At 41.6% G+C, this 15,196-nt stretch overlaps 1 protein-coding gene and 1 long non-coding RNA gene across 3 annotated transcripts in view; one reads left to right on the top strand and one right to left on the bottom strand.

Annotated features, from left to right (window-relative positions):
- ppp1r13l (protein phosphatase 1, regulatory subunit 13 like) overlaps nucleotides 1-10,564 on the top strand; it is a 49,542-nt gene extending 38,978 nt beyond the window's left edge. For both annotated transcript variants that reach the window (XM_063005144.1, XM_063005145.1), the window contains exons 7-13: nucleotides 311-671; nucleotides 1,548-1,990; nucleotides 3,761-3,901; nucleotides 5,095-5,228; nucleotides 5,309-5,475; nucleotides 5,852-6,045; nucleotides 9,247-10,564. In XM_063005144.1, the coding sequence (XP_062861214.1) occupies nucleotides 311-671; nucleotides 1,548-1,990; nucleotides 3,761-3,901; nucleotides 5,095-5,228; nucleotides 5,309-5,475; nucleotides 5,852-6,045; nucleotides 9,247-9,282 (1,476 nt within the window). In that variant the 3' untranslated portion in view covers nucleotides 9,283-10,564. The remainder of the gene's footprint in view (nucleotides 1-310; nucleotides 672-1,547; nucleotides 1,991-3,760; nucleotides 3,902-5,094; nucleotides 5,229-5,308; nucleotides 5,476-5,851; nucleotides 6,046-9,246) is intronic.
- Nucleotides 9,183-13,095, bottom strand: LOC134323599 (uncharacterized). The gene is made up of 2 exons (XR_010014068.1): nucleotides 12,592-13,095; nucleotides 9,183-9,437 (listed from the first exon to the last, which is right to left on the bottom strand). It is a non-coding gene; the product is annotated as an uncharacterized LOC134323599 (long non-coding RNA).
- Between the last annotated feature and the right edge of the window lie 2,101 nt (nucleotides 13,096-15,196).

The following is a 15,196-nucleotide window of genomic DNA, read 5'->3' as shown; positions in this document are numbered from 1 at the left end:
GCAAGTAATATTGCCCACAAACTATTGAAATGTGGAGCATCGCTGGCAGTAAATTTTGCTAACTCATTAGTGCTGGGATCCAGGGTTGAAATCAGTTGCATTGTGAGGATTTTTGACTGAAATCTGGCACCCTCTGTTTTCACTGCTAAATAATCACAGCTAAGAACGTTTGTTGTTATGTGATATCATTTATACTATAGTTTCTTTAAATTAAATTGAGTTTTTGATCTTAAATTGTCAGATTTTGTTTCGAATTGTTATATTTGTGCATCTCCTGGCCTTGCTAAAGCAACTCTGTCTTCCTCTTTAGGAAAATTTACAGCGTCATCTCCCCGCCATCGATGGCACCTTGACCAGGACCACCCGTATCACGGTGCCACCTGACCGTTCCTCACCTACCCAGTCCCAGTCGCATTACTCCGCTCAGCCCATTTCCCGCATTTCCATCCCTCCTGCTTCCACTAGGACCCGCCCGCACAGGCCCATCCCGCTCTCCGTCATCATGAGGTTGCAGAACCCGTACTACGCGTCGGCTGCCAGACATCCATGTATCCAGGAGGGTGAGATGGTTCCCGTTATGCCCAGCCAGCCCGTGCCCCTTCCCCGGGAGTTCCTTTACCACTTTCAACCTGTCGCTCCTTTGCAGATGAAGACGGCCCACTATGGAGAAGGTAGTAGACAGTTCTGAACTGTTTTTAGACTCACTGTCCATTTTATCAGCTCCACATACCATATGAAAGCACTTAGCAGTTCTACAATTACTGACTGTAGTCCATCTGTTTCTCTACATATCTTTTTAACCTGCTTTCAACCTGTTCTTTAATGGTCAGGACCCCCACAGGACCACCACAGAGCAGTTATTATTTAGGTGGTGGATCATTCTCAGCACTGCAGTGACAATGACATGATGGTGGTGTGTTAGTGTGTGTTGTGCTTGTACGAGTGGATCAGACACAGCAGCGCTGCTGGAGTTTTTAAATACCGTGTCCACCACTGTCCACTCTATTAGACACTCCTGCCTAGTTGGTCCACCTTGTAGATGTAAAGTCAGAGACGATCGCTCATCTATTGCTGCTGTTTGACCTTTATCAGTAGTCACAGGACGCTGCCCACGGAGCACTGTTGGCTGTTGTTTGGTTGGTGGACTATTCTCAGTCCAGCAGTGACAGTGAGGTGTTTAAAAACTCCATCAGCATTGCTGTGTCTTATCCACTCATACCAGCACAACACACACTAACACACCACCACCATGTCAGTGTCACTGCAGTGCTGAGAATGATCCACCACCCAAATAATACCTGCTCTGTAGTGGTCCTGGAAAAATCCTGACCATTGAAGAACAGCATGAGAGGGGGCTAACAAAGCATGCAGAGAAACAGATGGACTACAGTCAGTAATTGTAGAACTACAAAGTGCTTCTATATGGTAAGTGGAGCTGATAAAATGGACAGTGTGTGTAGAAACAAGGAGGTGGTCATAATGTTATGTCTGTTCTGTGTAAAAATATTACTTGAACTAAGCTGCTGTGTGTGTGTGTGTGGTCTCAGTGCCCAGCCTGGCTGACGTGGATGCAGAAGTGTCGAGACTAAACTCACTAAACAAGCCCGCTCAACCCAAAACGGACACTCTCACTGAAGACCCAGAGCCGGACGCGCCCCCTCGGCCCCTGAGCCCCACTCGCCTGCAGCCTGTCGTGGCCCCCGAGGTCCCTCTGGTCCCGGATCTGGATGAGGTGCTGCGTATCCGAGCAGAGATCCCTCGGGCCCTGAAGAAGCGTGGCTCCACCGACATGTCACAGAGCATTAAAATGATGCCCGTCCTTCAGTCGAACCCTTATAGGCAGATGATTAATAAGCTGTTTCGCAGAAAAGGCCCTCAGACTAGGGGTGAGATAGAAGGGGAGAGCAGCTCTTCAGATGAGGAAAGCCCCTTACCCCATACCATGACCCTGCCGCAGCTCATGACCATGCCCATGACACCCCAGCAGAGGGTGAGAACCAGATACAATTATTTGTGATTAACATGCAAATCAGTATTAAGATATCAGTGACTTCACACAATTCTGTTGATTATTGCTTGGACTTGAATACAGCCCTGATCAGGGTCACAGTGGGCCCAGCATCACACAGAAACTCTGAAGGCAGAGGGGGAACTGCAGTCCTTTATAGTCCACATATTTTCATGCTTACTTACACCTTTGCACCTAGGGACAATTTAGAGTAGTCAATCTGGGGGCGGAGGTAGGGTTTGGGTTCAAACCTCAGGTCGCCACACCCACCATGTAATAAACCTATTTTTTTACACTATGTTTTATGCATGATCTTCCTCTAGTCTTTTATCTCTTAGCACTTTTAGCTTACAGGGTGCTGCTGGCTTTATATTTTTGGTTTGAGCTCTGGTCTCCTCCCGGCACTGACAGCGAGGTGTTTAAAATTCCCAACAACACTGCTGCACCCGATACACTCATACCAGTTCAACACACGCTCCTAATATTAGCCAGTTCTGCCCAGACTGTAAACAAGCAGTTATGATCACTGCTGGTAGGAACATTCAGTCTTTTTTTCTGAATGCATTCCTTTAAAGCTACCTGTACTGGCATGTAACACCAGCATTGATGCAAGAATGTTGGTCAAAAGTACCTGAGTTGCTAGGTAGTGCAACAGAAAAGCGTTTGCTCTGTATCAGAGGTTTCTGATTGGTCCTGCTATGTGGGTGAAAGGGACATACCTGTCTTCCTTATCAATCGTGATCATGGCTGTGCAAACAGACAGTGACAGTTTGTGTGCTTATCTGTACGATGGCATTGCATGAGCTAAAGTTCATTCATTTACACATTCATTTTTCACCTTTGCTGTATTCTGGTCAGGGTCGTGATGGATCTAGCTTGCCCAGAATCACTGTGTGCAGTGTAGTAACACACCCCAGACAGAATGTCAATATATTGTAGGGCCTTGGCCACCCCCTTCCTAGACATAGCCAATCAAGTCTGTATATAGACGCCCAGCCGACTGATAGCACTGCTGGAGATTCCAATCCTGGATCCCAGTGGTGGTGGGCTAGCGATGGCTGGGTTTATGTAATTTAGAGGAAGCATGTGGTTGCCAAAGGATTAGAAAAATGCCTTTATTTGTCATAGATACTGTACATATACCCATGTACAGTACAGTAAATGCTTTTTAATAATTAATGCTTGTTTGGAAGACTGGGTCAGAGCACAGGGTCAGCCATTGTACGCCGTCACTAGAGCAGACAGGGTTAAGGGCCTTGCTCAAGGGCCCAACAGATTCTAACTGACAATTTTTCCAACCTTTTTGTTCAAACCGACTTACAATTGTGACTAAATACAATTCAAGCAATTTCGAGTTAAGGGCCTTGCCAAGGGGGCCAACAGTGGCACCTTAGTGGTGGTGGTGGGGCTTGGACCAACATCCTTCTGATCACTAGTCAAGCACCTCAACCACTGGCTTTCACTGCCCTGTGTTTTAGTAAAGAACCTAAACATTTTTAAATGTAATGAGCAACAAGCTTAAGGTCTGATCTCTACATCCTTTTGGTCATATCGTGTACTTGTATATAACAGAACTTTCTCATGACAAATGTACAAGTGCATGCTGGGAAATTTCTGTTTTAGCCTCAATGATAAGAGCAAATATAAGAGCTGACATTTGTCATTGTATTATTGTACTGCTATTGAATCAGATGTCTGACTGAGGAATAATTCTGATTTGTTGGTTTGTGTGTGTGTGTGTGTGTGTGTCAGGGTCTTCATTCTATCCTGAGGACAGCTAAAGGCAGTGGTGTTAGAGGTCAGAGCCCCCGTGCTCGTCTCAGTCCCCTGGTCCTGCTGCTAGATGGTGCTCTGGTTGGAGAACTGGATACGGTGCAGCGAGCTGTACAGGAGGTCAGACAAAAATACTCAACAACATTTATCAGTCTTTCTATAAACACAATTGTATACAGTGGCTTCAGAAAGTTTTCAGACCCCTTGACGTTTTTATTTGTGTTGTGGATTTGATTTTGAATGGATAAATTTGTCTTTCTTATCCTATCAGTTTACACTTAATCACAACATGAAAAGATGTTCTTAGAGTTTCACAAATTTATTAAAAATAAAAAAAAATCATTTCTTATTTATATGATTATTTTTTATATTATTTTATATTATTATATTATTCAGACCCTTTGCTGTGATATCCTGTGTTATCAGGTGCTTCCTGTTTACTTTAATTATCCTTGTACTGTGAGTAGACCTTGGACACCATTTGGAAATGCACATTCTGGGTCTGTGAGGTCCCAAAATTTAGACTGTGTTTTCAGGACTAGAACTACATTGTATTCTTACAGTTCTATTGTGTAGGAATACAATGTAGTCAATTAAGGGTTAGTGGCCTTGCTCAGGGGCCTAATAGTGGCAACTTGGTAGTGGTGGCGCTTGAACCAGCATCATTCTGAGTACTAGTCTAGTACCTGAGCTACTGAGCTTCTAAGCATCTAATTCATGGCAGACATGTTTTGGTGGTTCTTAAACTATCTGACCATTCAAACCAAAATCCACTTCACTGGACGCTCGTGTAGCGCAGTGGTAAAATACGACGACCCACCTTCACTAAGATCCAGGGCTGAAATCTCAGCGGTGTTATCGACTAGTCAGGCATCTACACGGACATGATTGGCTGCGTCTGAGGGCTGGGGGGCTAAATACAGGAGCAGCTGAAAGATGTATATTTTATACCAAGTGGATTTTGTCATTAAAAAACACACATCAAACTTATGAAATTCAATAACTCAAATGAGGCAGCAATATGGTAGCTCAGTAGTAAAGGTACTGGACTAGTAATCAGAAGGTTGCTGGTTCAAGCCCCACCATTGTCAAGTTACCACTTGTTCACTTGATCACAAGTTCAGTCATAATTGTATAAAAACACCTGCTAAATGCTATGAATGTAATGTAAATAAATGCAATTCAGTCACAGAGAAGCACAGTTGCAGAAATCACAAAAAATCCCAGGACTGTCATAGTAAACCTGGTTCTTATGAGTGTATGTAAACATTTCTTTTAATCTTTGTACATTTCCAACATCTTTTCCTCAATAGATGAGTGACCCGAGCCAGCCGAACGACGAGGGCATCACCGGCCTTCATAATGCCATCTGTGGAGGGCACTATGCAGTAGTGGAGTTCCTTGTACAGATCAGTGCTAACGTCAGCGCCCCGGACAGCCACGGCTGGTCAGTTAAACGCAGTCTCTGGTGTGCATGCTTGTTTCTGTTGGTGTCTGTGAGTGTGTAAACCCGGTGTGTATCTACAGGACACCTCTTCACTGCGCAGCTTCCTGTAACGACCGGAGTCTTTGCGAGTACCTGGTGCGTAACGGTGCTGCTGTGATGGCGGTGACTGATAGTGACGGAGCCACGGCGGCACAGAAGTGCGACCCATACGCTGTGGGTTATGAAGACTGTGAAAGCTTCCTCAGAGGTGATTGTTGACAGTTGCTTCATTAGAATGCACACAACAGGCAAAAAAACACCCTGTTCATGGTGCCAGTTCATTGCAGGGTAATTTGGGCAATGACAGAATAAAGAACCACTGCTTTATCCCGGTCAGGGTCACAGTGGGTCTAATTAATTGGGTGAAAGGCAGGAAACACACCGGACAGGTTGTCAGTCCATCACAGTGTTTATAAATTACAAGTCAAAAGTTTGGAGACGTCTGATTAAAGTGATACAAATTTTACCTAAAGTTAATTAAGAGAACAGATTTAAGTGTTGGACCTGCACTGCAGCTGCTAATCATACACACACACAGCTAACAACATAAAGAATAATAAAGCTGTATGTATGTGTGTTGTCAGGGGTGGAGGAGGCGATGGGTGTAGAGAACAGTGGTGTACTGTACGCTCTCTGGTCCTACCCGGCCCAGGCTCCTGACGAGCTGGGTTTTAGAGAGGGAGACATGGTGACCATCCTGGGGAAACCTGAAGGGGTCGACTGGTGGTGGGCATCCCTCTGTGGACGTGAGGGCTTTGTTCCGAATAACTACTTTGGGGTAAGTGAATATAAAGTTAAAATGTAACACTGATAATCCAGCATATCCACTTGAACCATTAGCAAGTTACCACTGTTCCTTGGTTCCATCCTTGCTTTCTCTGCCTGTGTGATTGCACTTTTCCACTGACATGGTGCTGATACCAAAATTCCAAATGGTTCGGTGCGTTTACACCTCAAAATCACAGGTTCACAGACAAAAATTGGTGCCGTTCTGGCCCCATATTCTTGCTGGTCTGGAATTAGTGAACCTGTGGCGCAAGCGGCGAATAAGGTGCAGGAGGGACCTAGCGTCACTATAGTAATGTTGTTTACCCTTTCCGCTATTTACCACTAAGAGCAAGAGATCCACAGGAATAACATCAGTAATAAATCATCAGTGGTCCACGGAAAGACAAACACATTACTTGTGATATGGTCCTCATAGGAAATACAAAGTAAATTAGAAAAGAGTGCAGCCATATAACCTGATGTGAGTGACCACACGTAATATACATGTAATGCTCACTAAAAGTGCTCACTAAAAGTGCTCACTGAGGTCACATCATTTAATGTTCACAGATATTGGTGCAACATGTTGTGTAACCACTGTACACAATCATAACAGATAAAGCAAACAAAGCACTGGACTTTCGTCTTGCACGTTATCTTTGTCTACAGATACTAAAAAAGTCGCATGTTAATGTTGTTTATAGTGTTTCCCAACTTATTTCCGCATGATGGAACGTCCACTTCCACATACAGTGTATTGACCACTCAGTAGTGAGTAAGTTAATGGGTAAGTGCGTGTCGCCCTGCGGTGGGTTGGTGTCCACCTTGTTCCAACTTTGGAATGTCTATCCAGGTGGCACCAGACCCACACAGACCCTGACCAGAAAAAAGGGCTTGGTAAAAATAAGTCATTCAAAACAGAGGTCATTTTGCCATTGGCTTAGAGGTTGGCATGCAAGACAGAAGCTCTTGCTTTATAGGTGGCACCTCAAAGCTTGACAGAAATAATGGCAAAGTGTTATGCAGGAACCACCAAAAAGCAGGTCTGTCATGAATACAGGCCAGACAGTTCAGATATAGCTCAGACATAGCCAGTCATGTCTGTGTAGACTTTTTTAAAAATGCATTTTCCTCCCGATTTAGTGCACTCAATTTTGTCTTCCGCTGCTGAGGGTTTCCCGATTGCATCTGAGGAGAGCACATCGCTGTACACTCCTCTTCCGACACGTGTACAGCCCTCCACTTGTTGCCCCTGCACAGGCATCTCTTCCGCCAATCACGGTCCTTATACAGCGTATGAAGACCCACCCACCCACACATAGTCCGGCCCCCACCCTGCAGATACGGTGGCCAATTACATTTACATTTTCGGCATTTAGCAGACGCTTTTTATCCAAAGTGACTTACAGTACTGTGGCAGTATACAGTCTGAGCAATTGAGGGTTAAGGGTCTTGCTCAAGGGCCCAACAGTGGCAACCTGGCAGTGGTGGGGCTTGAACCGGCAACCTTTCGGTTACTAGTCCAGTACTGCCAGGCTATCTGCTGCAGGCACTGCCAGTTGTGCCCGTCAGATGAACCAAGGCATTGGTTTGCTAGTGGAATATCCTGCTGTGCCACCTGGGCGCCTCTGTGTAGACATTTTTACATGTAGTCTCAGACTTTGTACTTTTTTCTGATGAAGAGTTTTGACCCACCCTGCATAACATGATTTTCTTGTCTGATTCTCTGGTATTAACAGAGAATAGTTGTAGGCAGAATCTGTTCCGGCCTTATGTATAGTTTATGACTTGTTTTCTTACACTTTTAGTTCAGCAGTGAGTTTTGAGCTGCTAGTTTCTGCATGTCAGTGAAAACAAATGTGCTTTATTTACATTCTACACTGTAATTACCCATGCTGCTCCACTGATCAGGTCTGACTGCATTTTGCCTGAACAAAGAAAGCTGTTTTGCTGTGTTTGCACTCACAATGTTCAGAACTCACTATTAGAATTTACCAGACTGGTCTCAACGATGAAAAACTTTAATTCTTTGTGCTTTTTACTGATTATTACTTTTATTAAAATTATTTTATTTTCTATGTATTGTTTTTTAATCTAATTCAAATTCTAGGCCAGCCAGAAAGGATGGGTCCTGGTGAGTCTGGTTCTATAGTGCTTTAGTTGTTTGAGGGTTGTTTTTCTCTTAGCGACCTTTGCCAATCGTGCTAGCTAGCGCAAGCTGACTACAGGAAAACCGAAAAAAAAAAAATGTACAATGAAGTTTATAAGGATTTCAATTTTAATAAAAACAACTCTAAAGATATGTGGCAAACATTGTTTATCATCAATGACTTTTTTTGGTCCTTTTAAAGTTTCTTCCTTGTAATTTTAAGAGAGTTTTTTTCCAGTCGCTGTTGACCTTGGCTTGCTCAACAGGTAACCATTTCTGGTTCTTGGATTCTGTAAAGTTGCTTTGTGACTATGGGTCTATCTGAAAACCTAGTAATCTGCCTTGCTGCCCACTGCCTACCTAGGTAGTTGCCTAAGTAGAAAGGATTCTAATAAGACATTGAACTTATAAGGCAGATGAGAATTACTTGCATTGTAAAATGCACTATGGACCTCTTGCAGTGTAGCATGACGTGTCCGCTTTCCAAACTTCATATCTGTAACATTATTAACACCAGTAACATTATAAGTGAAATTTGTCATATCAGTCTTTATAAATACTGTACTAGTAGTAGCTAATGAAAAAATTTTGGTGAATCTGGGGAACCTGTTAAGCTCCTCACTCTTGTAATTGAAGAAGTAGCTAGACACTTCCAATTTAAAGCCCTTCTATACCAGTGATGTTGGACTGCACATACTTGCTAGACTAAACATCGCTAATGTTCATTTTTTGGCAACTCCATTCACGGTGTATAAAAATGCAATGATTAAAGTTAGCGCTGTTAGCACTGGTGCTACACTGAGTGAGCCGTTACTCTCAGAATAAAATTAAAATATCAAACAACTAAAACATGCTATAAAATACTCTTAATTAACTAAATATGAAACACAATATGTACAAAATACAAAATGTGTAGCAGGCACTAGTGTTGGAAAGTGGACATACGTCATGCTAAATTGTGCAGGAGGTCCATACAAATAAATCTGACTTGACTTCAATTTCATGTTATAGAATAAATTTTATTTATTATGTCTAATATCTGTGTTTTTTTTTTCATCACAGCTGTTTCCAAAGGTGCGTCCGAAGTCTCTGTGCTGAAGAGGAGCACCCCATACATCCCATGGTGTTCCTAATGCACCATGACCAAATACAGCCCACATCGGTCGTTTTAAGCAGGAGAATATGAAAGTGTTTTTCAGTTGAGAGTTCAAATCACAGGACTGCAAGAGCTGCTGTTGGGCCATTCAGTAGTGCTATTTGGAAAGAAAGGTTTCATTAAGCATCATGAATCATCATTTCTTCTTCTGAGGAACCCAAGAAGGTTTTTTTTTCTGTGTAGCTCTTAATTAGAGGGTTTCTGCACAGGAACCAGTTTTGACAGTGAAAACAACTGAACACGGTTCTTTTGTGAATGTTTCACTTTGTGACATCCGTTTGGACAGTTTGATATGTTTGGGCAGGTGTGGAAGCTGTTTTCAAATCAGAACACATTGGGTGTAGATCTTGGATATAAACTAGGTAGATTGTGATGTTGTGGTCTGCTGATAAATCTGACATCTGACATCTAAAGAGCTTCTGCTAAGCATAGTACTAGTAAAAATGTATCTATAACAGAAACATGATGATTTTATAGTGTCTGTAGGGGTTCAACTACATAAAATCATTGCAATCACTTTATGAGGGATGTTCTTAAACGGTTTGATTATTTTCTGATACATTTTGTGCAGTATATCCAAACAAATCCAAATGCATCACTTGTTTAAAAAATGTTTTTGCTATTGACAGACAGTTCCAAATGTTGGGGGTTTGTGGTTTGTACAGTGCTTTGGATAAAGGTGTCTCCTGAAAGAATGTAAATGAGGCAAGAGTGTAGTAAATATAACCTTTCTTGTTTTTCTAGTTAACGGTTAATGTATGTATTATAGTATTGATTTTGGATGTGCAGAGATATTGTGTTCTGTGTATACGGTTAGTTTGGTGTTGTACACTTATATTTAAAAAAAAAATGGCGCTTGGTATAAGTAAACACACTTGGGCACAGCTAATAAACTGCTAGCGTAATGTAACGACTTTTTATGTCATTGTGAAATCTGTACCACTTACAGGTGAACATTACTTATGTACAGTATTTACTTTAGAGCACATTTTGTAACATCAAAGTGTTAAACAGAAATGTATAGTGCTTATTTTAGTGCAATTTCTTATGTCGACCCTTCTCACTGTAGTGTGTGAGAATGAATGTTAGTTCTCTGAACAGATCATTTAGTTCCAAGTGGTGTACAATGCTGCTTTAATAACTAGTGTGATTATGTTATTCAGGCAATTGTATGTAGTGTGTGTGTAAGAATGTGTTTACACTGATTAAATAGATTAAATGAAATACGATTCATGTGTATTTTCTGTGAATACAAGTAAACGAATCAAGTAAACACTGTGTTTTATTTTGTGTGTGAACTAGAAACTGCAAATGTTTTAAAGACACACTGCAAAAATACACATGTATCAACCTTAAGTGAAACGTTTTGGGTCTAGAACAATTGAACCATATTTACATTTTCAGCATTTAGCAGACGCTTTTATCCAAAGCGACTTATGGTATATAGTCTGAGCAAGTGAGGGTTAAGGGCCTTGCTCAAGGGCCCAACAGTGGAAACCTGGCAGTGGTGGGGTTTGAACCAGCGACCTTCTGCTTACTTTATTATAGTAAGTTTTAGTTAGAAGTATAATAAAGCAATAAGCCACGAGAGGCCGTACGTTACTGTGATTTTAGCACGGGGATGACGTTTTAGGCACGACGCGAAGCGGAGTGCCTAAAACTTCTTTCCCGTGCTAAAATCATAACAGTAACGTACGGCCTCGAGTCAACATAAAATATAATAAATACAACAATGTTTAATCATAAATGTATTTATTGTGTATAAACTTACAATAAAGCATTCTTCCGCGACGCAAGGTAATCCGATTAACAGTGTTGCTAGGCAACGTGAGGGCGAAAATAACATTAACTTTCTCTATTCAGTGGCGTATTAATATGGAATGATGTGAGGTGGTCCTAGGTGTGCGTTTATCGGGGATTTTACAACGGCTCCGAACGCGGCTCAGCCAATCAGATTTTAGGACCGGAACTATCCGTTTTATAATTATAAAATAATAATGAGAATTATTTACTAATTATGATTGGTATAATGATTATAATATTACCTTATGTATTATTATCATTAGTAGTAGTAATATTAATTAAAATGTTATTAGTAGTAGAATATAAAAGTTAATACATTTAATAATAAAATGTGGCTATGTTTATTAGTAGTGGTAGTAATCATATGAATAACAACAATAGTAAATAATACTTCTTTATCAACCACTTCATCCTGGTCAGGGTCGCGGCAGGTCTGGTTTTATCGGGAAACTCAATTGTACATTTATTTACTGATAATAAATAGTAACTAACACAGTTCTACCAGTAGGGGGCGACAAAACCTCAGTGATGAGTGCGGTGTCGAACAGCCAATGAGAACGCAAGATACGGGGTGAGGGGGAAACGCAGGAAAGGAGATGTAAAAAGGTGGGACAATTGGACACACACAAGTTTTACAGTATTTCTGACCTTATCGTTCTCTACAAAACATAACACCAACATTGTATTGTAAAAAATATTTATTAACCTCCAACTCACTATAGAACTAACAATCCCTGCTGGCCACGTAGCCCAATCCACTTATGCCAAGTTCACACTACACGACTGATCGGCGATAGGGGATTACACACTACACCATCTATCACCAACTGGAATCGCAGGCGAGCTTCTCTGGTCTCCCAAACCAGTGTTGCCAACTCCTCAGTAAGGAAAGTAGCTATTGGCTGTCCTAAAAGTTGCTAGAAGTCGCTAAATGACGTCATCGCCTAATTTGCATAAGGTCAATTTGCGTGTAATTGACGCTATAGACGAGAGGAATAACATCGTGGGAGAGACAAAAAGTGGGTAAAAAACACCCTAAATATGTTTAGAACTACAAATGAACGTTATTCTGTTGATTCGTGGTTTGTTCTTGTTTTTTAAGACAACACTGAGCTACTCTGGGCAGGGTTGCCAGATTGCGACAGTAATTTTCAGCCAAAATGCATGAAAAAACGCCCAAAACACAGGATAAGCAGATGATGTTTAGCATTTCACAAATAATAAACCAGTTAAACCATCATGACCTACAAATTAATATCTTAAAATGTACAGATCAGTAATTACACATTATAAAGGACAACTTATTTTTGCTTGCATGTCCTTGAAGTAGCCTACCAAGTTTGTAAAATGCATTATTTATGATAGGACACACAACCCTTTGCAAGTAAATAAAAATAAACTTGCAAGCAATGACAGTTTAACCTCTCGTACATATGAGACTTGCTTACCTTCATATTCAACTCCAATCACTTGTCTAACATATGAATCACTGTATTGATGGGCGTGGCAACAGTGTCTTGGACTGGAGAGAATAACCTGTCAATCAAACTTTTGACAACGGGTTGGATGTGGTGGGAGAAGGTAGACCTATTTATATTCCACCTGCTTTAGAAAGCAATAGTTTTTTTATTTACATTTTAAGCCGCCAAAATGATTACAAACCAGCCCAAAATTTGTCCACCTGCGAAAGTGTGTTTTCCAACCAAATCCGCCCACTTTGGTGGAATCCCGCCCAATCTGGCAACACTGACTGTGATACTGACCGCTCGTGCTTTGGGACGGCGGAGGGGCTCACGGCAGGACCCGCTGCTCGTTGAGGAAAGTAAATGCAGAACGACGTGTGTTTTCACGTTCGAGTCTCCAAAAGTCTCCAATAACACCAGAAAACGTCGCTAGATTTGTCGCTAGTCGCTTGTTTAAAAAAAATTCGCTAGAGGGGTCTGAATACTCGCTAAATATAAGTTGGCAACATACTACGTTCTGTCACTAAAACAAACGCGAGAAGTGATGAGGGGTTTAATGATATCACGTCTAAAAATGCACGTCAACAGTGATCAAAGTTCAAAGAGAAAAATAGATTCAAAGATTCAAGATTTAAAGTAGCTTTATTGACATGACTGTAGGAAACAATATTGCCAAAGCATTATTACAACAATAACAAAATTACAAAAAAAGCAAAAGATGACAATATAACAATAAACAATAAAAGTGAATAGAGATTAAAAAAATAATAAAAATATTTTGGTAAATTTACAGACAGATATACAGATGATTATAAATTATATATATATATATATATATATATAGGTCTAGTAACGTTAAGCAGGTTACAAAGATTCCCAAAATCCCTTGCTGTGCACTCACTGTGTATTCTGATTACATGTATTTTGATATTTCATTGTCTTTTAGTTATTTTTATATTTTACTTTACAAAAATATTGTCGTGTTTTTACTTTAACTATCGCAGCACTTTACCGCTAGCATTAGCCAGATGCTACTGTAGAGGGTCGGCTCACCTAGCCGCTGTCCGGCGGGGATGCTACAGGTCTTTTGCTGTGCGGTGGTGGAGGTGTGGGAGTAAAGGTACACGACAGGGTAGAGTCACTTTAACTGTTTAGTCAGGACTTCAATGAGTGTTACAGCACTTTATACCGCCTAGTTCCAGAACCCGAACTTCGTGCCGGGACCAAGGCGAGTCTAACTAAACAAACTGCAGGACGTCCGAACGCACATATATAAACCTGGTGCTGCATTCTGATTGGCTGAGCGGAATGTCACTCACATACTAGCTCTAACGTTCACGTCGCTTAACTGAAACCACCAATCAAGCTTCCCCATTCTTATTAACCAAAATAACAAAATAAATAAAAAATAAAACAGCCAATCGGGGCCCTCAATTATTCGGGGCCCCTGGGCTGAAGCCCAGGTAAGCCCGTGCATTAAATCACCCCTGGTGGGCAGTATACCCAAATTTGGGATTTGTTGTTTAAATCTGTCTGTAAAATTTACTCGTGTTGTTTGGAATTTTTGGCAGTAAAGAAGGAAGTGCATCTCTGTCTCCACCTCTCCACTCTCACAGTGAACACACAGTCTCTCCTCTCTGGGCAGACAGGACTTTTTGTATCTGCCTGTCTCTATGGCCAAACTGTGGTACTTGGTCAGGATCCATCGCTGCTGTGGATCTCTGACTGTTGTGAGTGGATCTCTGACCTTTGTGACTGTTGTGACTGAAAAATAAATTAATCCGTGTGGATTTGGCAACGCGACCAGCAGGGATTGTTCTGGTGACCAGTGGGCGAGCGAAAATCAGGGCAAAAATCGTGTAGTGTGAACTAGGCATTAGTAGGGAGCATGTTATGGCATCTAAAAATTCAGACAGCTTTCTTCAAGGGAGCACGCGTAGTAAAATGCTGCTATGTAGAGAGCTCACTAGGTTTTCGAACAGACCCCCAATGTTTGATGTGTGTTTACGTATTGAGTGCATTTGCCTCTTTGGGGATTCCATAGTTAATAAAAAAGTGTGACAATACACACAAAAACAAGCCAGTAAAGTAGTATGCTTCCGATAATGTACAGTGTATTTCTTTCTTTATAAACTCATCAAACTTGGTTACATTAGTGATAGGTTAGACAAAACTGAGTTTGGAAAACTCCCAACTGATTCTGTGGAACCAGAGGGAGGGGGTGTGAAAACACAGAATATTTACGTATACGTTAAGGTAGCTGTCAGTGGCGTAACTAGGAGCTCATGGGCCCCAGTGCAAAAAAAAAAATTGGGCCCCCTTAACAAATATTAGATATATATATTATTCCATATTTATCAGAGTTTGCTATATATTTCCTGTTTGGCTTGCCATAATACGTGCAGCCAATGGTGGGCAGTGAGGTGGGTGGTTGAGTTCATGTCGTGGAGGGCCCCCCCCCCCCTGCCATGGGCCCCAGTGCACCTGCCCCCCCCCCCCCCCCCCTGTAGTTACGCCACTGTGTGCTGTGTATTGTAGCTTCCACTAGTTCTATCATTCTACTTTGAATGTTATTTATTGACTGCTGTGA

This window comes from Trichomycterus rosablanca, chromosome 11 (genome assembly GCF_030014385.1).
Source record: "Trichomycterus rosablanca isolate fTriRos1 chromosome 11, fTriRos1.hap1, whole genome shotgun sequence".
Taxonomy (NCBI): domain Eukaryota; kingdom Metazoa; phylum Chordata; class Actinopteri; order Siluriformes; family Trichomycteridae; genus Trichomycterus; species Trichomycterus rosablanca.
The sequence above is the reverse complement of the archived record's forward strand: the minus strand, read 5'-3'. Positions and strand labels throughout refer to the sequence as shown.